This window comes from Choloepus didactylus, chromosome 18 (genome assembly GCF_015220235.1).
Source record: "Choloepus didactylus isolate mChoDid1 chromosome 18, mChoDid1.pri, whole genome shotgun sequence".
NCBI lineage: Eukaryota > Metazoa > Chordata > Mammalia > Pilosa > Megalonychidae > Choloepus > Choloepus didactylus.
In genome coordinates, this window is record NC_051324.1 from 47,869,661 (window position 1) to 47,888,414 (window position 18,754).

The 18,754-nt window shown below is 54.9% G+C and overlaps 1 protein-coding gene across 1 annotated transcript; it reads right to left on the reverse strand.

Annotated features, from left to right (window-relative positions):
• Positions 1–364: 364 nt before the first annotated feature.
• Positions 365–12,269, reverse strand: TBX21 (T-box transcription factor 21). The gene is made up of 7 exons (XM_037810491.1): positions 12,021–12,269; positions 10,909–11,717; positions 2,926–3,080; positions 2,463–2,584; positions 1,742–1,900; positions 1,554–1,615; positions 365–1,277 (listed from the first exon to the last, which is right to left on the reverse strand). Exons 1-7 carry the CDS (start codon positions 12,267–12,269, stop codon positions 659–661), a joined length of 2,175 nt encoding a protein of 724 aa, XP_037666419.1. The 3' UTR covers positions 365–658.
• Between the last annotated feature and the right edge of the window lie 6,485 nt (positions 12,270–18,754).

Sequence of the window (18,754 nt, forward strand, 5' to 3'; positions counted from 1 at the left end):
CTCTCTGTACAATAAATAGCCTCCCCATTCCAAAAACAAAAAAGAAAAGAAAAAAGCACACACGCACACAACCACAAACAAGACCTTGCTTCTCGAGAGGTGCCCCAGCTCCCCTTTTCCAGCCCCTTCCTCTCAACCTTTCTCCAACACGGCGGGGCCTGGCCAGCTGCCCCCAGGCCCGGATTCCTCTCCCTGGCCCCGGCTGACTGGCTGTTAGAAGAGCCACATTTATTTATTTTCAGATCAGGGATTAACACACACACAAACAAAAATTTTGAAAGTTACTCTACAAAGGAGGAGAGTGGAAACTCCCGTTTGCAGACTTCCCTGCCCGAGCTCCCCCCACCCACCCACCCACCCACCCAAAGAGAGGAAACTCGTTTGTGTCCAAGACCCTCTTGTTCCCTTTTTTCTGATCTCCTGCCAGAAGCAGCACCAGGTAAACGACTGTGTATCAGACAGAGGCAGGAGTGGGGAGCTCGGAAACAGCAGGTGAACCCCAGAATCCTTCTTGGCCCCCCTCTTCCCTAACCAACTCCTACATGTAGAAGGGACAAGAGGGCACAGCTGGCCTCTGAGTCCTGAGTCTGTTTTCTAAGTTGGCTGATGTCCTCCAACCTAATAACACTGTTTCTGGTCCTCTCACCATGTCATCTGCTCAGTTGGGGAAATAGTTATAAAACTGGCCCTCAGCTTCCTTATCAAAAGGAGAAGGGGCCCCAGCAGGGGAGGAGCTGTCGCCGCTGGAAGGGTAGGGGGACAGGCGCCTCCTCTTAGAGTCTCCTTCGCCCAGTCCTGAGTCGCCAGACTCTGGCCGGATGGGGGTGATGTCCGTCCACACCGAGGGGGCGCCCTGCTCCTCTGGGGCCCGCCCCTCTGAGGCTCCGGGGCCGGGTTCCATGGGCAGAGTCCTCATGGGGCGGAACCAGCTGGCTGGACCCATCTTCGGGGGATACTGGGGGGCCACAGGCCAGCCCGTTCCAGGCGCCAAGACCTCCTGGCCTCTGTAATAGGACATGGTGGGTCCGGGGGCAGAGGGCAGGAATGCGGGTTTCATGCTGACTGTGCGAAACTCAGCCTCGTAGCTGTGGTCCCGGGGGGCCCCCAGCCAGTAAGGCTGGGGGACCACATCCTTGGGCTGGCCAGAAAGGTCGGGGTAGAAACGGCTGGGGACGGGGTACTGGTTGGGTAGGAGGGGAGAGTAATGGTCTCCCCCGAGCAGTTGACAGTTGGGTCCAGGCGGGGAGGGGATGCTGCTGTCGACGGATGCATACATGCTAGAGAGACAGGAGGCGAGCAAACGGGGGTCAGGGTACAACCATTCACCCAGGGGCCCACCTGTTGCATGTCCCTTCCCTGACTCTCCTTCCCCACCCACTTGCCCTCCAGTCTCTACCCAACACGGTCCCACCCTCAGGGGCCGGGAAAGGATGTGCAGAGGCTGCATAAGGAGCTGGGACTCAGCCAAGGAGGCACAGATTGGGAGACCCCAGTCCTGGGAGAGACCAAGAGGAGACGCTCTACAAAGGTGAGGTGAACCCAGGGGTACTTACGACTCAAAGTTCTCCCGGAATCCTTTGGCAAAAGGGTTATTATCGATTTTCAGCTGAGTAATCTAGATAAAGAGGAAATAGAGTCACCTGATCCTGAGTCTGGGGCTAGGGAACTTTAAAATCCCTCCCATTGAAGACCGTGGGACCCCCTCCCAGGCTCAGGCCCCTCTTGCCCGGGCAGCCCTCACCTCGGCATTCTGGTAGGCGGTCACGGCGATGAACTGGGTTTCTTGGAAAGTAAAGATGTGGGTGTTGGAAGCACTGCAGGCCGCCTCTGGCTCTCCATCGGTCACCTCGACGATGTGCAGCCGGGGCTGGTACTTATGGAGGGACTGGAGCACGATCATCTGAAAGGGAGAGCAAGGAGGGTGGGGGAGGAGGGGACGGCAGGCCCCTCTGCCACCCCACAAATGCTGGCCCTCCAGCAAGGCTAGAGAGAACCCTGAGGTCCTCTTGTCTATCCGCCTGGCCGCCAGGCAACTTCTCCTGGGCCATCAAGCTCCAGAGCCTCCAGCCTCTTGCCTCATTTTCTACCCCCAGATGTCCACTGTGACCAACAGGCTTTGCCTGTTCTTGGTTGGCACAGACTGGGCAGAGGGATAAGGAACTCGCTACATCCATTCCCCGAGACTACCGAGGCCAGCTCTGCACCCGTCATGATACAAGTGATGGCAGCCTGGAATTCCGGCTGGCTCGGCCTGCGTCTCTCTGAGGGCCGTCCGTCTCTCCTGAGATTTATCATCCTCCCACCTCATCTTCCTCCCAAGAAGGGCTGGAAAGAACCAAATTGCTCAGAGAAGGAGAAAAGTAGAGCTTACAGAACAGAATCCACCCCACTGGACCCCTGGTCTCGGGCCTAGGACTTGGGGGGTGGGGGCGGGGAGGCCCACGGCGGGGCGGGGGGCCTACCTGGGTCACGTTGTTGGAGGCCCCCTTGTTGTTTGTGAGCTTCAGTTTCCCGAAGGAGACTTCCTGGCGCATCCAGTGGGCTCCGGTGTTGGGGGAATCTGGGTGGACGTACAGGCGGTTTCCTGTGGACAGTGAACCTCTTTGGCCTGCAGCCTCGGGGGCCAGACCCCTGGGGGTGTGGGCTTTGCCTGTTCCTGCCATGCTGAGGGGGGGCACCAAGAAGGATGCAAGGGGCAGGCCAAAGGGGCCCAGGGCAGGGGCAGGTGTGGACGAGGACTGAGCAGAAGACAGGCTACAGCAAAGTAGAAAAGGGGATGACAAACAAAACGGGGTGGGACAGGATGGGGAATTAAAGCCTCAATGGTAGGGGGTGCAGGAGTTTAGGGGTTCCTCCTGGATCCACCAGGGGGCACCCCGGTCTTGCAGAAAAAGTGTCTAGCCCTGCTCCCCAGGGAGTGCATACCTGGCATGCTGCCTTCGGCCTTTCCACACTGCACCCACTTGCCGCTCTGATACCGCCAATGGTGCTGGTCCACCAAGACCACGTCCACGAACATCCGGTAGTGGCTGGTGGGCTCCAGCCCAGCCACGGTAAATGACAGGAACGGGAACATCCGCCTGGGGACAACAGAGACACCCCGCACGCCAGTATCCATCAGCGCCCAGCTCCAGGCCAGCTGTCCCCCGGGGAACAGTCCCACCCACTCACAGGAGCGAATCATAAAATGTTCCGAAAGTGTGAAAGTCAGTTGTTAAACACAGCCACAGTCTAAAATTAAATTAAAATAACTTACAGTTAAATACACTATATTAAAAATCAAATTCATAGTGTATCGATATTAGTTCATCAATTATAACAGATGTACCCCACTGATGCAAGATGTTAATAATAGGGGAAACTATGGGGGTGTTTGGGGGGGAGCGGGACATGGGAACTGTGCTTTCTTTGCAATTTTTCTGTGGCGCCAAAACTGCTCTAAAAATAGCTTATTTAAAAAAAAACAAGGTAATAAATACTCAAAAGTCATCATTTATCAGTTATTTTACTACATTTTACTATTATCTATGCTCTTGAGGTTATTTATGCCTATCATATGTTTATGGTAGAAATACTATATAACGTACTGTACTGTGTCTCTCTTCCCAACTCTGCGTTAAGTGCTATCACATCAATACCTTGAAACTGTCCGTGGTAGGAATATTTACACCACAGGAATCAGCAAACACTACACATAGGGACTTTTTCTTTCTGAGGGCTGGTTGTTAAACATTTATCAGCATTCCACTGTCTCTAACCTTAGTTTGCTTCCTGGGCAGGGAGAGAAGGGCAAAGCCACAAGCCAGCCCTTTGCAGATGGTTCCCAGTAGGGGCTCACACTTCAGCCCCCCAAGTCCTGTCTGACTTCAACCCCCTACTCATCCTCCCCACTGGGGCTCTTGGCGTTGACACACTCTCACCCCACAGCACCCACCCATATCCCTCTCTGCCCCCTCCTCCTGGGCCTGATGCCTGAGGTATGGCCTGCCTCAGGCCTGGGTCTTCAGAGAAGTAGCTGGAATCCTGGGTAGACGGAGCTTCCCATCCACCTGAAAGAGGGCCCTTTCAGCCACAGTCCTCATGCTCAAAAGACCTGGTTCCCAGGGGGAGCAGAGAAAGCTCAGGGTGGGATGCTGCAGTAGCCCCTATTGGATGAGATGAATGGACTCAGAGAAAGAGGCAGCGCCATACCATGACCATCTCTACCATTTCCACCACTACTACCCCATTTCCACCATCATTACAACCACCATTTCCACGTCATCAGCATCACCATCACCATCACCATATCAGCACCTCCTCCGTCACCACCAGCCCTGCAACCACCACCTCCACTATCACCTTCACTATCACTACAGCCACCACCTCCACCATCACCACCAGCATCACTTCAGCCACCACCTCCACTATTACCACCAGCATCACCTCCACCATCACCACCAGCATCACTATGGCCACCACCTCCACCATCACCACCAGCATCACTACAGCCACCACCTCCACTGTTACCACCAGCATCACCTCCACCATCACCACCAGCATCACTGAGGCCACCACCTCCATCACCAGCATCACTAGAGCCACTACCTCCATCATCACCACCAGCATCACTACAGCCACCACCTCCACCATTATCACCAGCATCACTACAGCCACCACCTCCACCATTATCACTGGCATCACTATGGCCACCACCTCCACCATTACCACCAGCATCACGTCCACCATCACCACCAGCATCACTACAGCCACCACCTCCACTGTTACCACCAGCATCACCTCCACCATCACCACCAGCATCACTGAGGCCACCACCTCCACCATCACCAGCATCACTAGAGCCACCACCTCCACCATCACCACCAGCATCACTTCAGCCACCACCTCCACTATTACCACCAGCATCACCTCCACCATCACCACCAGCATCACCTCCACCATCACCACCAGCATCACTACGGCCACCACCTCCACCATCACCACCAGCATCACTAAGGCCACCACCTCCACCATCACCAGCATCACTAGAGCCACCACCTCCATCATCACCACCAGCATCACTATGGCCACCACCTCCACCATTACCACCAGCATCACGTCCACCATCACCACCAGCATCACTACAGCCACCACCTCCATCATCATCACCAGCATCACTATGGCCACCACTTCCACTATAACCACCACCTCCACTGTCACCAACACCACAACTGCCACCCCCACCAGCATCAGTGCGATCGTCTGTCCCAATGGGCTTAGCCATTCTCTTCTAACCTAAGCCAGAAGAGCAGAGTTCTCAGGATGGCATCATGAAGTTCTCATCATAATCCCTTTTCATACCCACTCATTTCCCCTCCCCTTCTCCTACGATAAGCACTGTAAGATATGGGAAGAAAAGCCCTGGTCCATGAGTCAGGAAACGTAGGGGAGGGGGAAGTACAGGACCTAGTTACACTTTTGGGCAGGTCCTGATTCCCAGAGGGCCCCAGAACAATACCTCCAAAACCTTGGGATGATCCCCAGGAGGGCGATGTCACTTTTCTGTCTTCCCTAGTCTCCCCTGGGTTGAGAAAAGGAGACTCATTGGCCCTGTGACCTTAGTCAAGTTAATTCCTCATCTAAACCTCAGATCCCTCACCTGTAAATGGGGAGAATAAATAACTTCTGCCCATATATCCTCTCAAATCTGTAAAGTTAAAAAGAAGTGAAACTCAGCTCATCCTCCTCCCCATCCCAGCTCCCTCCCAACCTTCTCCCAGGCTGAGCCCTCAAAGCCCTCTGGCTTGGCTGAAGGTGAGATCCCAGGGGCTCGGCTCTGCTGGCCAGAGAACTTGAGAAAGTGAAGGTTAGGGACTAGGCCTTGAACCATTGGGGGTGACAGAATATTTTCAACCCACTTCTACAACCAACTCATTCTACACCACTTCAGGTATTGTAACTGGTTCCTACCCCAACTCGTAGGCATAAAGGAATGGAAAGGAATGTGATATTTATTGAGCCTCTGCTCATACACCAGCCCATTCACCAACCAGTCTGTGGTGGTTTGGGATTATGTACCCCCGTAAAACAAGTTCTTACTCTTAATCCACTCCTGTGGGTATGAACCCATTATACATAGGACCTATTGATGAGGTGACTTCTGTTAAGGGTGTGGCCCAACTGAATCAGAATGGGTCTTAATCCTATTCCTGACCTTATTGACAAGGCCTCAGAGAGGAGCCACGGGCAGCAGTCAGAAGCTAGAAGTCAGCAGAATCCGGAAGAGAAAGGAGAAGACACCGCCATGCACATCTTTTTTTTTAACAAGATTTAATGTACATTTATTCTTAATATGTATATAAAGATTTTATACTGAATAATGATATTCCTTAAGCCAGAGGAAAAGGAGGTATTTACATCAAGTTTTTTTTTCTTTTTTTTAAACTACATTATCTCGAAGTACAAATGTGGATTCTCATCACTGAAAAATCTTTGAAGTTGTATTTCTTTCTTTAGTTGTATTTTCTGCCAAGTGACAGAAAAGCCAAGGAACCCCAAAGATGAAGAAGCAAGCCTTCTAGCCTCTGAAACCACGAGTCAGTAAGTTCCTGCTGCAAAGCCGACCCATTGTATGGTATTTGTTTTAGCAGCTGGGAAACAGAGTCCTTTGAGATGTTAAATGTTATTTCCAATTTTATACTTAAAGAAACTGAGGCTCAGAGAGGTTTGGCAACACTTCCTTGGTGGGAGAGCAGTTCCTTCTGACTGCAGAGAACACTCCGCAGTCTCCATCCCTCCACCTGCTTTTATTTCTAGTAGAGGGAAACAGAAGAGACAGGAAGAGAAGGGAGGTCTCAGTTTCACCCTAAAAGTCTAGAATCACCACCAGTTAGAATCACAAAATAGCCCTGATTTACATCCTTGCAGGGAAGGAAGAGGGAATGGAGATGGAGCTGGCGCCAAACTGAGCCCCTCCAAAACAGTCCACTGAACAGCCACTGCTCCACCCTCAGAGGGGCAGGGTCTGAGACCCCAAATCTCGCCACCGCCCCTAAGGACTAGCCTTCCTTGAGATGACTCTCAGGATCTCATATCCACACCTGGGCATGCTCCATTTCACAATAATTAATTAAGTGCAAATTAAAATAACAAGGAGATAGATTTTGTCAGTCTTGTTGGCAAAATGTTTTAAAATTTTTGATAATATCTAATGTCGGTGAGGCAGTGTGGAATAGGTCCCCTCATACACTGCTGGTGGGGTTTGAATTTACCCACCTTTGGGAAGGTGTTGAGGCAATGCCCTGGACCTATCGAAACATCAAATGTGCTTGGGCCTCAACGGAGTGCCTCCTCCTACCAACCTCAGACCCACTTCATAGAAATCAGACGGCTGCTCGCCAACGGCTGCACGACAAGCAAAGCTGCTTTCACCTGCCCCGAGAGAAATGAAGCCAGTCTACCCTAATAGAATAAGGCTGAAAAAAAAATTTTTTTAATACCTAAAAAGTTCTCAGAGTTGGGAATGTGGAGAAGGGAGAGCACTAATGGCTGCAAGGCCAGGGAGGAGTGTGTGGGGCTGAAATGGTTGTTTTGTCACCCCCTAACATCACACACACACACATATACAAATGCAAATTGAGCTACTTAACAACAGAGCTACCCCAAGTTAACTTAATTATAATCATCAGCCAATCACATCCAGAAAAATGGAGGTTGCCAGCAATTAATACACACCCACACACCCACACACACACACACAAACACCAGCCTCTTCCTCTCCTAAGAACGCCCACCATCAACTGTTAGATACTCACCAACACATGCACAACACACAGGCACCGCTGCACAGACAGCAACACAAACCTGCATCAGACACTCTCAGGCCGCCCAGATTCTCCAAAAACACACAAGACACCAAAAGTCTCCAGATGGGTCAAGCCATCGTTTTGTCTTTGGCTGCCCTCTCCCAGCCCCAGGTGAGCTGCCTGACCAGTCTCTGGACCCAGAAATCATCCCCCATTTCCCGGGCCCATTCCTGCCCCTGTGTGTGACTATAGCTAGTCCAGACCAAGGGATGGCCCAGGGTGGGTGGGAGAGGAGGGACCCGGGAGGGAGTGAGTCAGTCAAAGGCGAAAGGCTGCGGGGCTGTGGGTGGGCCTCGGGGTGGAAGGATTTTTCAAAAAGAAAGAAGGCCGTGGGTGAAGTGGCAGTGACTAGGGGGTCAGTGGAAACCACGGGGGACAGGCCAGCCTGCAGAAGCAGGAAGACAGGAAGGAAGCGATTTTCTGAGCCCGGGTCTTCCTTTTCAGAAGCCTACAGTGGAAGGAAATGGCCACTGACTTCCCAGATCACTGGAATCCAGCTGAGAAGACACAGGGGCCCTAAGGAGCCAGTGGGGCTGAGCTGGGGGTGGTATGTCCTCTGTCTGCCCCCCAGCTTGGGGCCTGAGCCATGATGCAAGGAGAGACATAGAGAGAAATAATGAGAGGGACAGACTGAAAAGTGTGAGGACTGTGAAACACACACACACACATTTATGAAACAATCAGGGAAATTGGATAGTTAGGAATTTCTGATGATTTTTTTCAGGTGTGATAATGGAATTGTGTTTATTTTTAAAAAGCCATTTTTAGAGCTGCATAGAGAAGTATTTAAGGATGAAATGATGCCACGTCTAGGATTTACTTGCTAATTGCTTACGGTATTACTATACTTACTATATTACTAATATAGTGGCAGACAGGAGGGGTGGAGGTGGGTGAAGATAAAGAAGAAACAGGATTAAACCAGAGTTGACGCTGTGGAAGTTGAGTGATGGGTAAGTGGAGATCCATTACATTTTTCTCTCCATTTTTGTGTAAGTTTGAAATTTTTCATAATATAAAAAGTAAGTGTATGGAGCTAATAGGGAGCCCTACAGAATTTGCCAAGAGAGAAGTATTCAGCCAGAATGTGAAGGAGAAAAAGGAGGCCCCAGAGCTGGAGGTGGCCATCCCCCCAGAGAGGCTCACCCCTCTGAAGTTTTGCCCTGAAGGGCCTCCACCCAGGCGGACAGCCAGCCCCACACCAGGCAGATCCCCAAGGGCTCCCTGCTGTGCCCCACCCATCCCTGGGACTGAAGGGGCAGAGGCCTGGCAGTAGGCTGGGGGGCACCCCAGCCAGGCCCCGGGGTGGGAAGGCCATGACAAAGGCCTCCTGGCCCCGCGACAGACTGGCAGGTGAGGAGGTCCGAGTTCTGGTCTGTCGTGTAGTCATGTGCAAGCCACTAGCTATCCCAGTGCCTCAGCGCCCTCAGTTTACATTGGCCTAGCCAACACGCAGTGAGATAATGGAAGAGAAGCCACACCAAAAGTATCGAGGCTTCAGACGGCGTGGTGGTGGTTTTTAGGGGTGGCCACCAGGTTCAGGGGACAGAAATCCAGTCAGGTCCCCTCTGGGCTCTGTGCCAGCTCTGTCATCCACGGCTGAGCAACCTCAAAAGAGCCTCTCGCTTTCTCTGGGCCCATTTCCCTGTCTGTGCTGTGAGAGGGTCGGACAGGCTCATGGGTCCCTTTCGGTTTAGACTTGCTGGGACCAGAAGCCTGGGCTGTGCACCCAGAGAGGGACCAAGGTTCCGGGGAACAGAGAGGAATTCTCAGAGGGCTTAGGAGATGAAGGCCGGACCACAAAAGAAAATGCAATTTCCTGGGTTCATCCCAGGGAAAGAGGAATGGGTCAGCAACTTCACGTCAACTGTAGTTGGCCGACAGTCCCTCAACCCCAGGCCACCCACAGAAAATGCTTGGAGGGATGAAGGCTCCAGCGACTGCCAGCTTGAGTGGCCTGTCTCCCTTCCCACCAAGTCCCCTATCTGGATCAACTCTCCAACCACAGCCCTCCCCGGCCTCAGACCCACCATCCCGGGCCCACTGATGACACAGCCCCTTCTCACAGGAGTCCTCCCTGGCCTTCTCCCCACAAGGGCCCCCACTGGGAAGGGTGGGCACACACTCTCACACACACACACAGGCAGGGCCCACTCAGGGTGCTGCACACTAAAATACCACACAAGTCACAAGTTTCTCTTTCTTTCCCACATAGGAGGTTCCACCCGGAAGCAGCATCCTCAGCCCCAAACCTGACCCCTCACACTCTGGGCCCTGGGGACCCCAAGCCATGGTGCCATGGGTCCTCCTTCCCAACTCCCCCCAGCCTGGACCCAGGACTAACTGGACAGAGCTGTGGACAAGCTTTCAGGGCAAAGGCCCCTCAGGGTGTGAGTGTGGAGCTGGCTGCCAACTTGAACCCCTGGGCAAGATACACCTGCCCGGGCCTGTGGGCATTTGTACCCTCCAGTAGGGGCCTGGGCCTGGAAGGGATCTGTGCTCCCCACATCCCCACCCCAACACACACACACACACACACCAGACATATGATCTCAAAGTACAACCGGAAGGGAAGCTTGGCGACTGCTTCTTCGTGTCACCAAATCCAGTCTACACCCCACCCCCCAAGGCAAAGCTGACATAAGGGCAACAGCAGCAGAGGCTGGGGGGAGATCAGGGGCTCTGCCCTCCCCTTCATTCCCCACACACAGGGGTTCAGAGGCCCACGCTCCCCTTGTCCCCTCCGACCCCCACCCCCACTCAGGCAGGACAGGGCAGGGGCACACACCAGTTGCCGGTGAGCCCACGGCACCCTTCCCCTAAACCAAGATAACTTCTCGTGCGGCTCTCACCCGCCTCTGGCTTGTTGGAGGGATGCCCTGAAAGTAAACAAGTCCCCAGAGTTCTCCGTCCTCCCTACAAAGTCTCCCACCCCCCACCCAGCCCTCCGCAACCTCGTAAAGCTTGAGCCAACACTGCGAGGAACCTGGAGGCACAAGAAACCTCTAGACAGAAAAACAAAAAAAGCGCGAGCGAGAGAAGCCTCAGCCCTGGTTCCGCTCACCGTCCCTGCTTGGTGATGATCATCTCCGTCTGGTGCTGATTAAACTTGGACCACAACAGGTGGTTGTTGAGCGCGACTCTCAGCTTCCCGGACACCTCCAGCCCCGCGGGCAGCGCATAGTCCTCGCGCGGCCCGGGGTAGGGACCGGCTCGCGGGTCCAGGGCCGCGTAGCCATCCGCAGGCTGGTAGCCCTCGGCGCCCGCCGTCGGCGGGTAGGGCTCGCCCGCGCCGGGGAAGCCGGCGGCCTGGGGCCGGGGCGGGTAGGCGTAGGCTCCCAGGAAGCGGCCCGAAGGAGCGGGCACTAGGGCGCCCCCCGCGTAGGGCGCCCCCAGGCTGCCGCCACCACGACGGTCGGCGGCGTCCTGCGCCGCGGGCTCCGGGTAGAAGTAGCGGTTCTGCGGGTCGGCGCCGGGCGCCCGGCCCTCGTCGCTCACCGGCATAGGCTCGGTGCCGGTCAGCATGTCTCCGTACCGTCTCCACGAGGCCCATCCGGGGCAGGCTGGCACCTTCCCGCAGCCGTCGAGGGGCGCTGCGGCCGGCTCCCCGGCGGGTGGGAGGGTCGGGTCCGCGGAGGCGGGCCGCGGGCGGGGCGGGGCCAGGGCCCCGGGAGCGGGGGGGCCCCCACCAAGCCCGGGCTCGGACGCCTGGGTCCTGCGCCCGCGTTTGGCGGGCGCACGGCAGCTCCCGGGCTCCTTCTGCCGCGGGCCGCTGTCACTAGCGTCGCGGCGCCTTTGCTGTGGCTTTATGAAGCTCTCCGGGGGCCCCCCCACCCCGCCACCTCGGCCCCGCCTCTCCCCGCCCCCTCGTGGCTAATACTAGGCAAATTCTGCGCGGTCGGCAAGGATCCGAGGGTCCCTCATGGTGGAGACGCGCGGGTCTCCGCGCGCCCTGTAGTACTTAAGGACCTTGCCTTCTGGAAGTGCCAATCGCGCCACCGCGTTTCTCTCCCCCGGACCCTCGGGGAAATCCCCCCCGTTCTTGAAGGCTCCTAGGGGAAGCCTTCAGCGACGGCCCAGGTGGAGCTGCCTCGGCCATGAACATTCAACAGATATTCAGTGATGCCTACTGTGTGCCCAGGATCTGCGCTAAGTAGCTTTGCGTGAAGTGCCTGCCCTTTTTCTCCAGGCCAAGGGGTCGGGGTAGAAGGCGTCCCGCGTGCGTTCTGTGCCTCCCGCCCTGGGGCAGATCTGGATCCGAGAAGACAGCAGGAAGAGTTGTGTGATGGGGATTGCCATCGCCACAGCAGCCGCCGCGCCCTGGCAGGGGGCCTCGCGCTGGGCTGGGCCGCGGAGCTCCCCCTCCTCCATGGAGTCGCCGTGGGCAGTGCAAGGAGCCCCGGCCTGCGGGTGCTCAGACTCCATTCCCACGACAGTGCCTGTCACTCAAGCATGTGTGACCGGGGCAAGTCACCTCCCTTGCCTGAAAGCCTCACTGCTTGAGAGAGCCAAACGAAGGGATCTGTTTTACAGAGGGGCTGTGAGCCTTACGTGAGATGGTGTAAGCTGTTGATGCACGTTCCAGTCTATTATTATACCTGGATGGAAAAGCTGCTTTGAACCGATTCAGAGCCGGCGGACAGGAAGGAAACCCACCATGTGCTACGAAGGGCTGCTTCGGGTGACGGGACTTCGGAGCTTTTCTTTTCTCTATTTTCCTTTTCTAATGTAGTTACATTATTTTTATGATGAAAGCAATCATCCCTCCCCAACTGAAAATAGCATCATTGAGAATTTTCCTGCCTATAAAGATAAAACATACTCATAGAGAAAATTTAAGCCAAGTATAGAGAAGTAGAAAGAGGACCCTGTAAATCACCCCAAATTCCTTCCCCTCAGAGGCAAGTAGGATTAACATGAAAGTTAATACCCTGCCAGACATCAAAACCTGCATACCCTCTCTGCCTTTTGTGCGCACACACACACACACACACACAAATACATAATTTTATACAAACACCACACGTGCTGTTTTATAAAATGCTTTTTTTTTACTCATCGAGGTGCCATGGAATTTTTTGCATGTCGATATCTAGATAAAAATTTACATTTTAAAGAGTGATTTGGAAAACACTTTAAAATTGTTACCATGTTAAAAGATAACCTCTCCTCTCCCTATTCCAGCCCTCCCCAGTTCTCCCTCCTGGGGCCTGGCCCCATCTCTACAACTCCGTCCCAGCCCAACAGGGTTTATCCTTAGGGCCCCAAGGGGACTCTCTGCTCCCAAGTAGAGCTGAACTGAGAGGCACGTTTGCCCGTGAAGGTGAGGCTGAGGACCCCAGGAGGCAGGCAGGAGGCAGGCATGACCCAGGAGGGTGGAGGGAGAGAGAATCAGTGCATCCCTTGAGCTAGAGACAGATCCATGAAAGCACCAGGAACTGGGAACTGGCCTCTCCCTAATGCTGAGCCCACCCTTTTCTGATGCCTCAAGGAAGGAGGAAAGTTTCTGCTTGCTTTCTAGGAGGACAGCAGTGCTTGAAAGACAGGGTGACCTTGGAACCCCTGGCTACTTTTTGGAAAGCATGAGCGATTTCAGTAGGGCTCCTTCAATGACTGATTTCCCTGGAGACATGAGATTGTTGATCTCGGGCACCTCTTTTGGGGGACATTTTTGCTAAGTGCTTGGCTGTGGAAAGCCACATGGGGTCTTCTTCCTCTCTCTCTCTCCCCCTCCTCATTTCCACCCTAATCTTCAGGTCATGCAATCCATCCGCTGCCTGGAAACAGGTTGGCCTACACTCCCATCCACCTCTCTGGGGCAAGAGGGATTATGAACATCAGAGCCAGGTGGGCCTGGGGCATGTACCTGGAGGAACAGGCAGGGGGGCAGCCTTTCTATAAACTGATGGGCTGTTAGAGGGTCCTACAAGCTGTTTCATTAAACCTGAATCCTTCAACCAACCACCCCCCATACAATTTCTTCCACCCAAAAAAGAAAGTGCTTGTGAAAAGTGGGGGCTGAGTGGCCCTGGTGTCACCACTGCCAGTCCCACCCCTCCGCCAGCTTGGGTGAGAAGAAGAACCCTGGCAGCAACACCTCCTCCTCCTCCTGCCACCTCACCCCGTTCCCAGGCCCCAGGGCTGGAGAGGCAGAAAGGAGTGAGGAGACAAGCCCCCTTGGGATCCCCTCGCCTCCCCATGGCTGCCCCCTCCTGGCCCTTCTCTCATCCCATAAGCACACAAAGCATCCAGAAGGCTGATCCTGCTGGGGCAGGGGCAAAGACACACAGGGTGGGGTGTCCAGAATGGGAGAGACACGGTAGCCAACAAATAACAAATCTCATGAGACAGGCTGGATGGGAGCTGTGGGGAACCCACACACCCACTCAGGGCACAGCCAGGGCTGGAACCCAGGTCTCTTGACTCCTGATCCAGTGCTCTTCTCACGAAAGTTCTGGCCTTCCCACTTTGAGGGGGAATAATGAAAATAAATGAGAAGTTAAGTAATCACATTACTTAAGATTTGGAAAACAGCCTAGGCACTAGTTTTTTTTCACCCTGTTGTCCTTGGAATGTATTTGAGGCTTCTTTTCAAGCCAGTTCAAGACTCGAAGTGAGTGCGGGGTGCCCCAGCTGTCACACAGCACTGGCCATACCTGTGCCAGGGAGCTGGTACAGTGCAGATTCCTGGGACTCACCTCCAGAGATTCTGATGCAGTCTGTGGTGGGACCCCAGAATCTGTACTTTTAAGTGGGACTCCAGGTGGTGCTGGACTCCAAGAAGCCCACACCTCTGGCTCTCAGGCCCCCTCCCACTTTGCTCTTCCACCTCCAAGTCAGGCCCCATCCTAGACAGTCACTGTGTCCCGAGCTCACTAGGGGTGGGCTCCTGGGCGTGTAGAGGAGGGCAGCTTTGGGCCTGGAAAAGAGTTCCTTTTCAAAGCTCCAGGACCAGACAGCTCCTCGCCCCAGAATGTAAGAGTCACCTGGATCCTGGATCCTCTCCTTAAACTGTGAGTGCAGGACACTCTCCCCACCCCATCCAGGGACCCTGAAGGGTGGGATGGACCTATAGGCTGTGGCAGGGAGAGCAGAGCGGGATGTCCATGGTGGGGGGGGCGCAGGCAGGGGGCGGCTATTAGTGGAATCTCAGAGCAGTATCCAGCCCCCCACCCACTGGGCACAGTCTTAGAGGCTTAGAGGTTGTTAGAGGATAGATAAGCAGGGGGAGGGGGGTGTTGGAGTTGGGGCAAGAAAGGAAAGAGAGAGCAAAGTGAGAGGCATTTCTGCATTTCTGAAAGAGAGGTTTAGAGACAGAGAGGGAGAGGGACCACAAAGTTAGAGACCCAGAACATGACTCAGTGAGAAAGTCTCAGGTCAGGCAAGAGGAGGATGCAAGAAAAGGGAAGAGAGGGAGACAGGCCAGTGAGAGAGGCCTACAGAGGCCGAGAGGCCTGGGGGCAGCACTGAGGGGGGCAGCTGGGTTGGAACCCTGACCTCAACTCTCACTTGTTGTGGGACCTTTTGAGCATCTTAACCTCTTTTGGTTTCCTTATCAGTAAATGGAGATAATAAAACTTTGAGAACTAATTGGGTTCCAAGTGAGGACTGACGGGGCTTGAAGGCTGATGCTGGGGCAGAGGACATGCTAAACTGCCCCTCTTTCCTCAGCTCCAAGCTACTTGCCATCTTCCCTTTCCTCCATCGGTCTTAGTGGCTTCCCCATTGGCCCCCACAAAGGATCCTTCATATCCATCTCTCAGCCTCCACTCGGGGCCTTGGGTCAAGCAGAACCTCTCCATTTGTAAGACCCCATCTCAGAAAGGGACAGGCTCCCCTACTGAGCCCCAGAATCCCCCAGATCCTGATTCACTGCAGCCTTATGTACTGAGGCCAGACCCCAGGGACTCCAAGGTCACAAAGATGAATTAGGGTCAGCCCCTGCCCCAAGGAGCCACTAGCATGGAGAATTGGGGTGGAGGGTGGGGGTGGGAGGCAGAGTTCCTGAGCCCCTCAGCCCACATACTCCTCGAGTGTAGACAAAATGCACTCTCACATGTGCATATACTGTGCACACAACTATACTAGAAACAGCCCTGGGATCCAGTCCCTGCAGCGCAGCACTGCCCCCCACCCCCCCTTGTCCTACATCCAGCCTCCCAGAGCTCCTTGGGCACCTGATTCTGCTGCTCCCCACCCTCCCTGAACCCCCTCCCGCTCTGGGCCCAGACTGCAGTCCTTTAGAGGGCATGGCCGGAACCATCGGATTAACAGCCAGGGAGGGGGGGAAAGAGGGGGACAAGCACCTGTAGAACCTCCTCCCCCCATGACAGCTGCAGGAGTTCCGAGTCCCCAGCACCCAGCACCAGGGTGAACACAGGATGGAGGGCTCATCCCAAGGTCAAGGGTTCCAGGCTTTCACCCCAAGCTGGGTTACCCTTCCCCACCCTTCAGCCCCCCACATCTGGGTAGCCCTTACCCTTTGGCTCCAGGCCATGCCTGGGTCCCCTCTGCATCTTGGGCCTCTGCATTTCTGCACCCCTCTGCCTCTAACCACTCTCAGCCTCTCCCTCGCTCTTCACACAAGACCCACACAGCCCACATACGCCCTCACCCGTGCAGCACACTCCACCCCACCCCCGGGGCTCCCAGACCAGGGTTCCTGTGCACTCCCGAAGGGACATTAAGCTCCCGGGGTACTTGAGCAACTTTGTAATTGCAGGGACATGCTGGGGTGTGGATGGGCAAGCCTGAGCTTCAGGGAGGCCCTGGGGAGAGGCCATGCCCACCCCCCCTTCCTGGGGAATCTCAGCATACAGGCCCTTAATCTCAGGCAGGAAGCAGGGTCTGGTTACCAGGGGTGGGGGAGGGGAGTACCCTGGGCTTTGGGTAAAGGGAGCCAGGGGAGGAGGGAAGGGAGAGAGGGAAGAGGAGGGAACTGGAGGTGGAGGGCAAGGGCTGAGGGGTGACGAGCCAGGCTTCTCTCTGCTCCCCACCCTGTGCTCTTGGAGATGGGCAGAGCCAGGATCTGCCAAGCTAGGCCTCCCGGCCTCAGGACAGCAAAGCAGCCCCTGCTTGGCCCCCTCTCTCCCAGGCTGTCCTCTGGCTTCCTGTGAGCCATATGTATCGTGTCGCCATCTGCCCTGCTTCTGTATTGGACTCTCCAGAATTCTGGGTCTCTGTGTTTCTCTGCTCTGTGTGTCTGATTCTGTCTCCCTGGGTCCCCATGCCTTTGCCTGGATCTTTGTGTGTCTTCTGTGCATCCAACTCTATTTCTGGGATCTGTAAAGTCTCTGTGTGCCTGTCCTGTGGGTTCTGTACCCATCTTTCTGCCCCTGTATCTGTCTGTTATTTCTGGGACTCGGGGTCTGCTTAAGGCTCTATTGTGTATGTGTGTCTGTCTGTCTCTACCTCCATGTCTCTCTCTATAGGATCTCGAAGTCCCTCTAGGTCTCAGTGAGCCTATTGCATGTCTGTCTGTCTGTCTGGAACCAGGTTTCCATCTGTGAGCCTGCTCTGAGCCTGTCTGTCTCTGGCCCGAGGCCCTTTGGCTTTTCCATCTGGTTGGTGTTGTGGGATGTGGGGAGGGGGGGTCGGGGGGTGCAGACTTATGAGCTGGACCAGGGATGGATGGAAGGGGGAGAGGAAGAGGGGACAAGGGACCACAGGAGAGGGGACTGAGCACCATTCTGAAATGGTGCCGAAGCAGCTGGACAGCCCTGAAACCCCAGGACAAAGCCCCGCCAGGCCAGGGAGAGGGGCTGAGTTGCAGAGAAACTGAAATCAACATAGAATGTGGAAGACCCAGAAGCAGATGGAAAGATAGACTTGGTGCTCGGGGTTCGGATCCTAGCTCCACCACTGCCTGATGACTGTGGGCTAGGTCCTTTCCCTCCCTGTGCCTCAGTTTTCTGCTCTGTAAAATGAGATAGTCAGCAGAGACCATTCCCTAGAATTCTGAGCCAGGGCAGAAGACATCCCTAAACCCAGGGCAGGAGACTGGTTGCCCCTTTCTGTCCCTTGAAGGTGTCCCAAAGTCCCTCCCAGCTCCAAAATCCTCTGTCTGCAATTCAGCACCACTAGGGGCAGGACAGAGGGAAAAACAGGGGTTAGATAGCAGGAAGGACTTCCTGCCAAGCAATGAGAGAATAAGGAGGCCCCAGCTTCTCTTCCCAGCAGTCCTCGGGTCCCCGCTGTTGGGGCTTGGGGTGGAGGGGCAGGGATGGGGACAGGGCTCAGCAGCTGGGTAATTAGCTGCTGCTCTCCAGCCCTGCGGGGAGGGGCTGGCTGGACCGAGAAACCAACGCAAAGTGACAGGGGCTGTTTTGACACGCGGTGGAGCTGACGGGCCCAGAGGGCCAGGGCTTTGGTTGGGGGGAGGTGGGGGGAATCCCAACAAATGATTTAAAAATAGGTCAGAGGGAAGGAGCCGCAGCCGGCACTGGGTCCATGGTGAGAACGCCATGTAGCTTCCCCCAGGCTGTGAACCAAAATGGGGAGGGGGAGGAAGAGGAGTGTTTGCAGGGCGTGGGTGAGCTGGGAGTGGGGACAAGACAGATGCAGGTCCATCAACTGCCCTCTATCTCCTTCAGCCCAATCTCATGGGGACATTTGGGAATTCTACCTGCAGTCTACCTTCTGGCCTTCATGTACTATCTTCCTCCTCTAAGGCAGGAAGACACAGCTCTTCCTCTATCCACTCCCCACCCCACCTACAACACATATACAAATTCTATTCCAGAAACGCTGAGACAATTGTCCCATCTGGAACCCTTCTTGCTTTCTAGCCTTGGGTTCTCCTGCTGCAAAGGCAGCTGTCTGTCTTATCACCTACCTACATTTCTCATCCGTCTGGACCAACTGACTTGCCACTGCATCCCCTTTGTCATCTTGCCAACTCTGCATCCTGC

Bases quoted from the DNA above. Each gene is read 5' to 3' on its own strand.
- TBX21 (XM_037810491.1), bottom strand. From the start codon at position 12,269: ATGGAGTCTGAGCACCCGCAGGCCGGGGCTCCTTGCACTGCCCACGGC. The intron at 11,718-12,020 runs GCAGGCACTTCA...GCCTAGTATTAG, and splicing joins CCTTGGCCTGGAGAAAAAGG to CCACGAGGGGGCGGGGAGAG. The intron at 2,585-2,925 runs GTATGCACTCCC...CACTGTCCACAG, and splicing joins GGCCGAAGGCAGCATGCCAG to GAAACCGCCTGTACGTCCAC.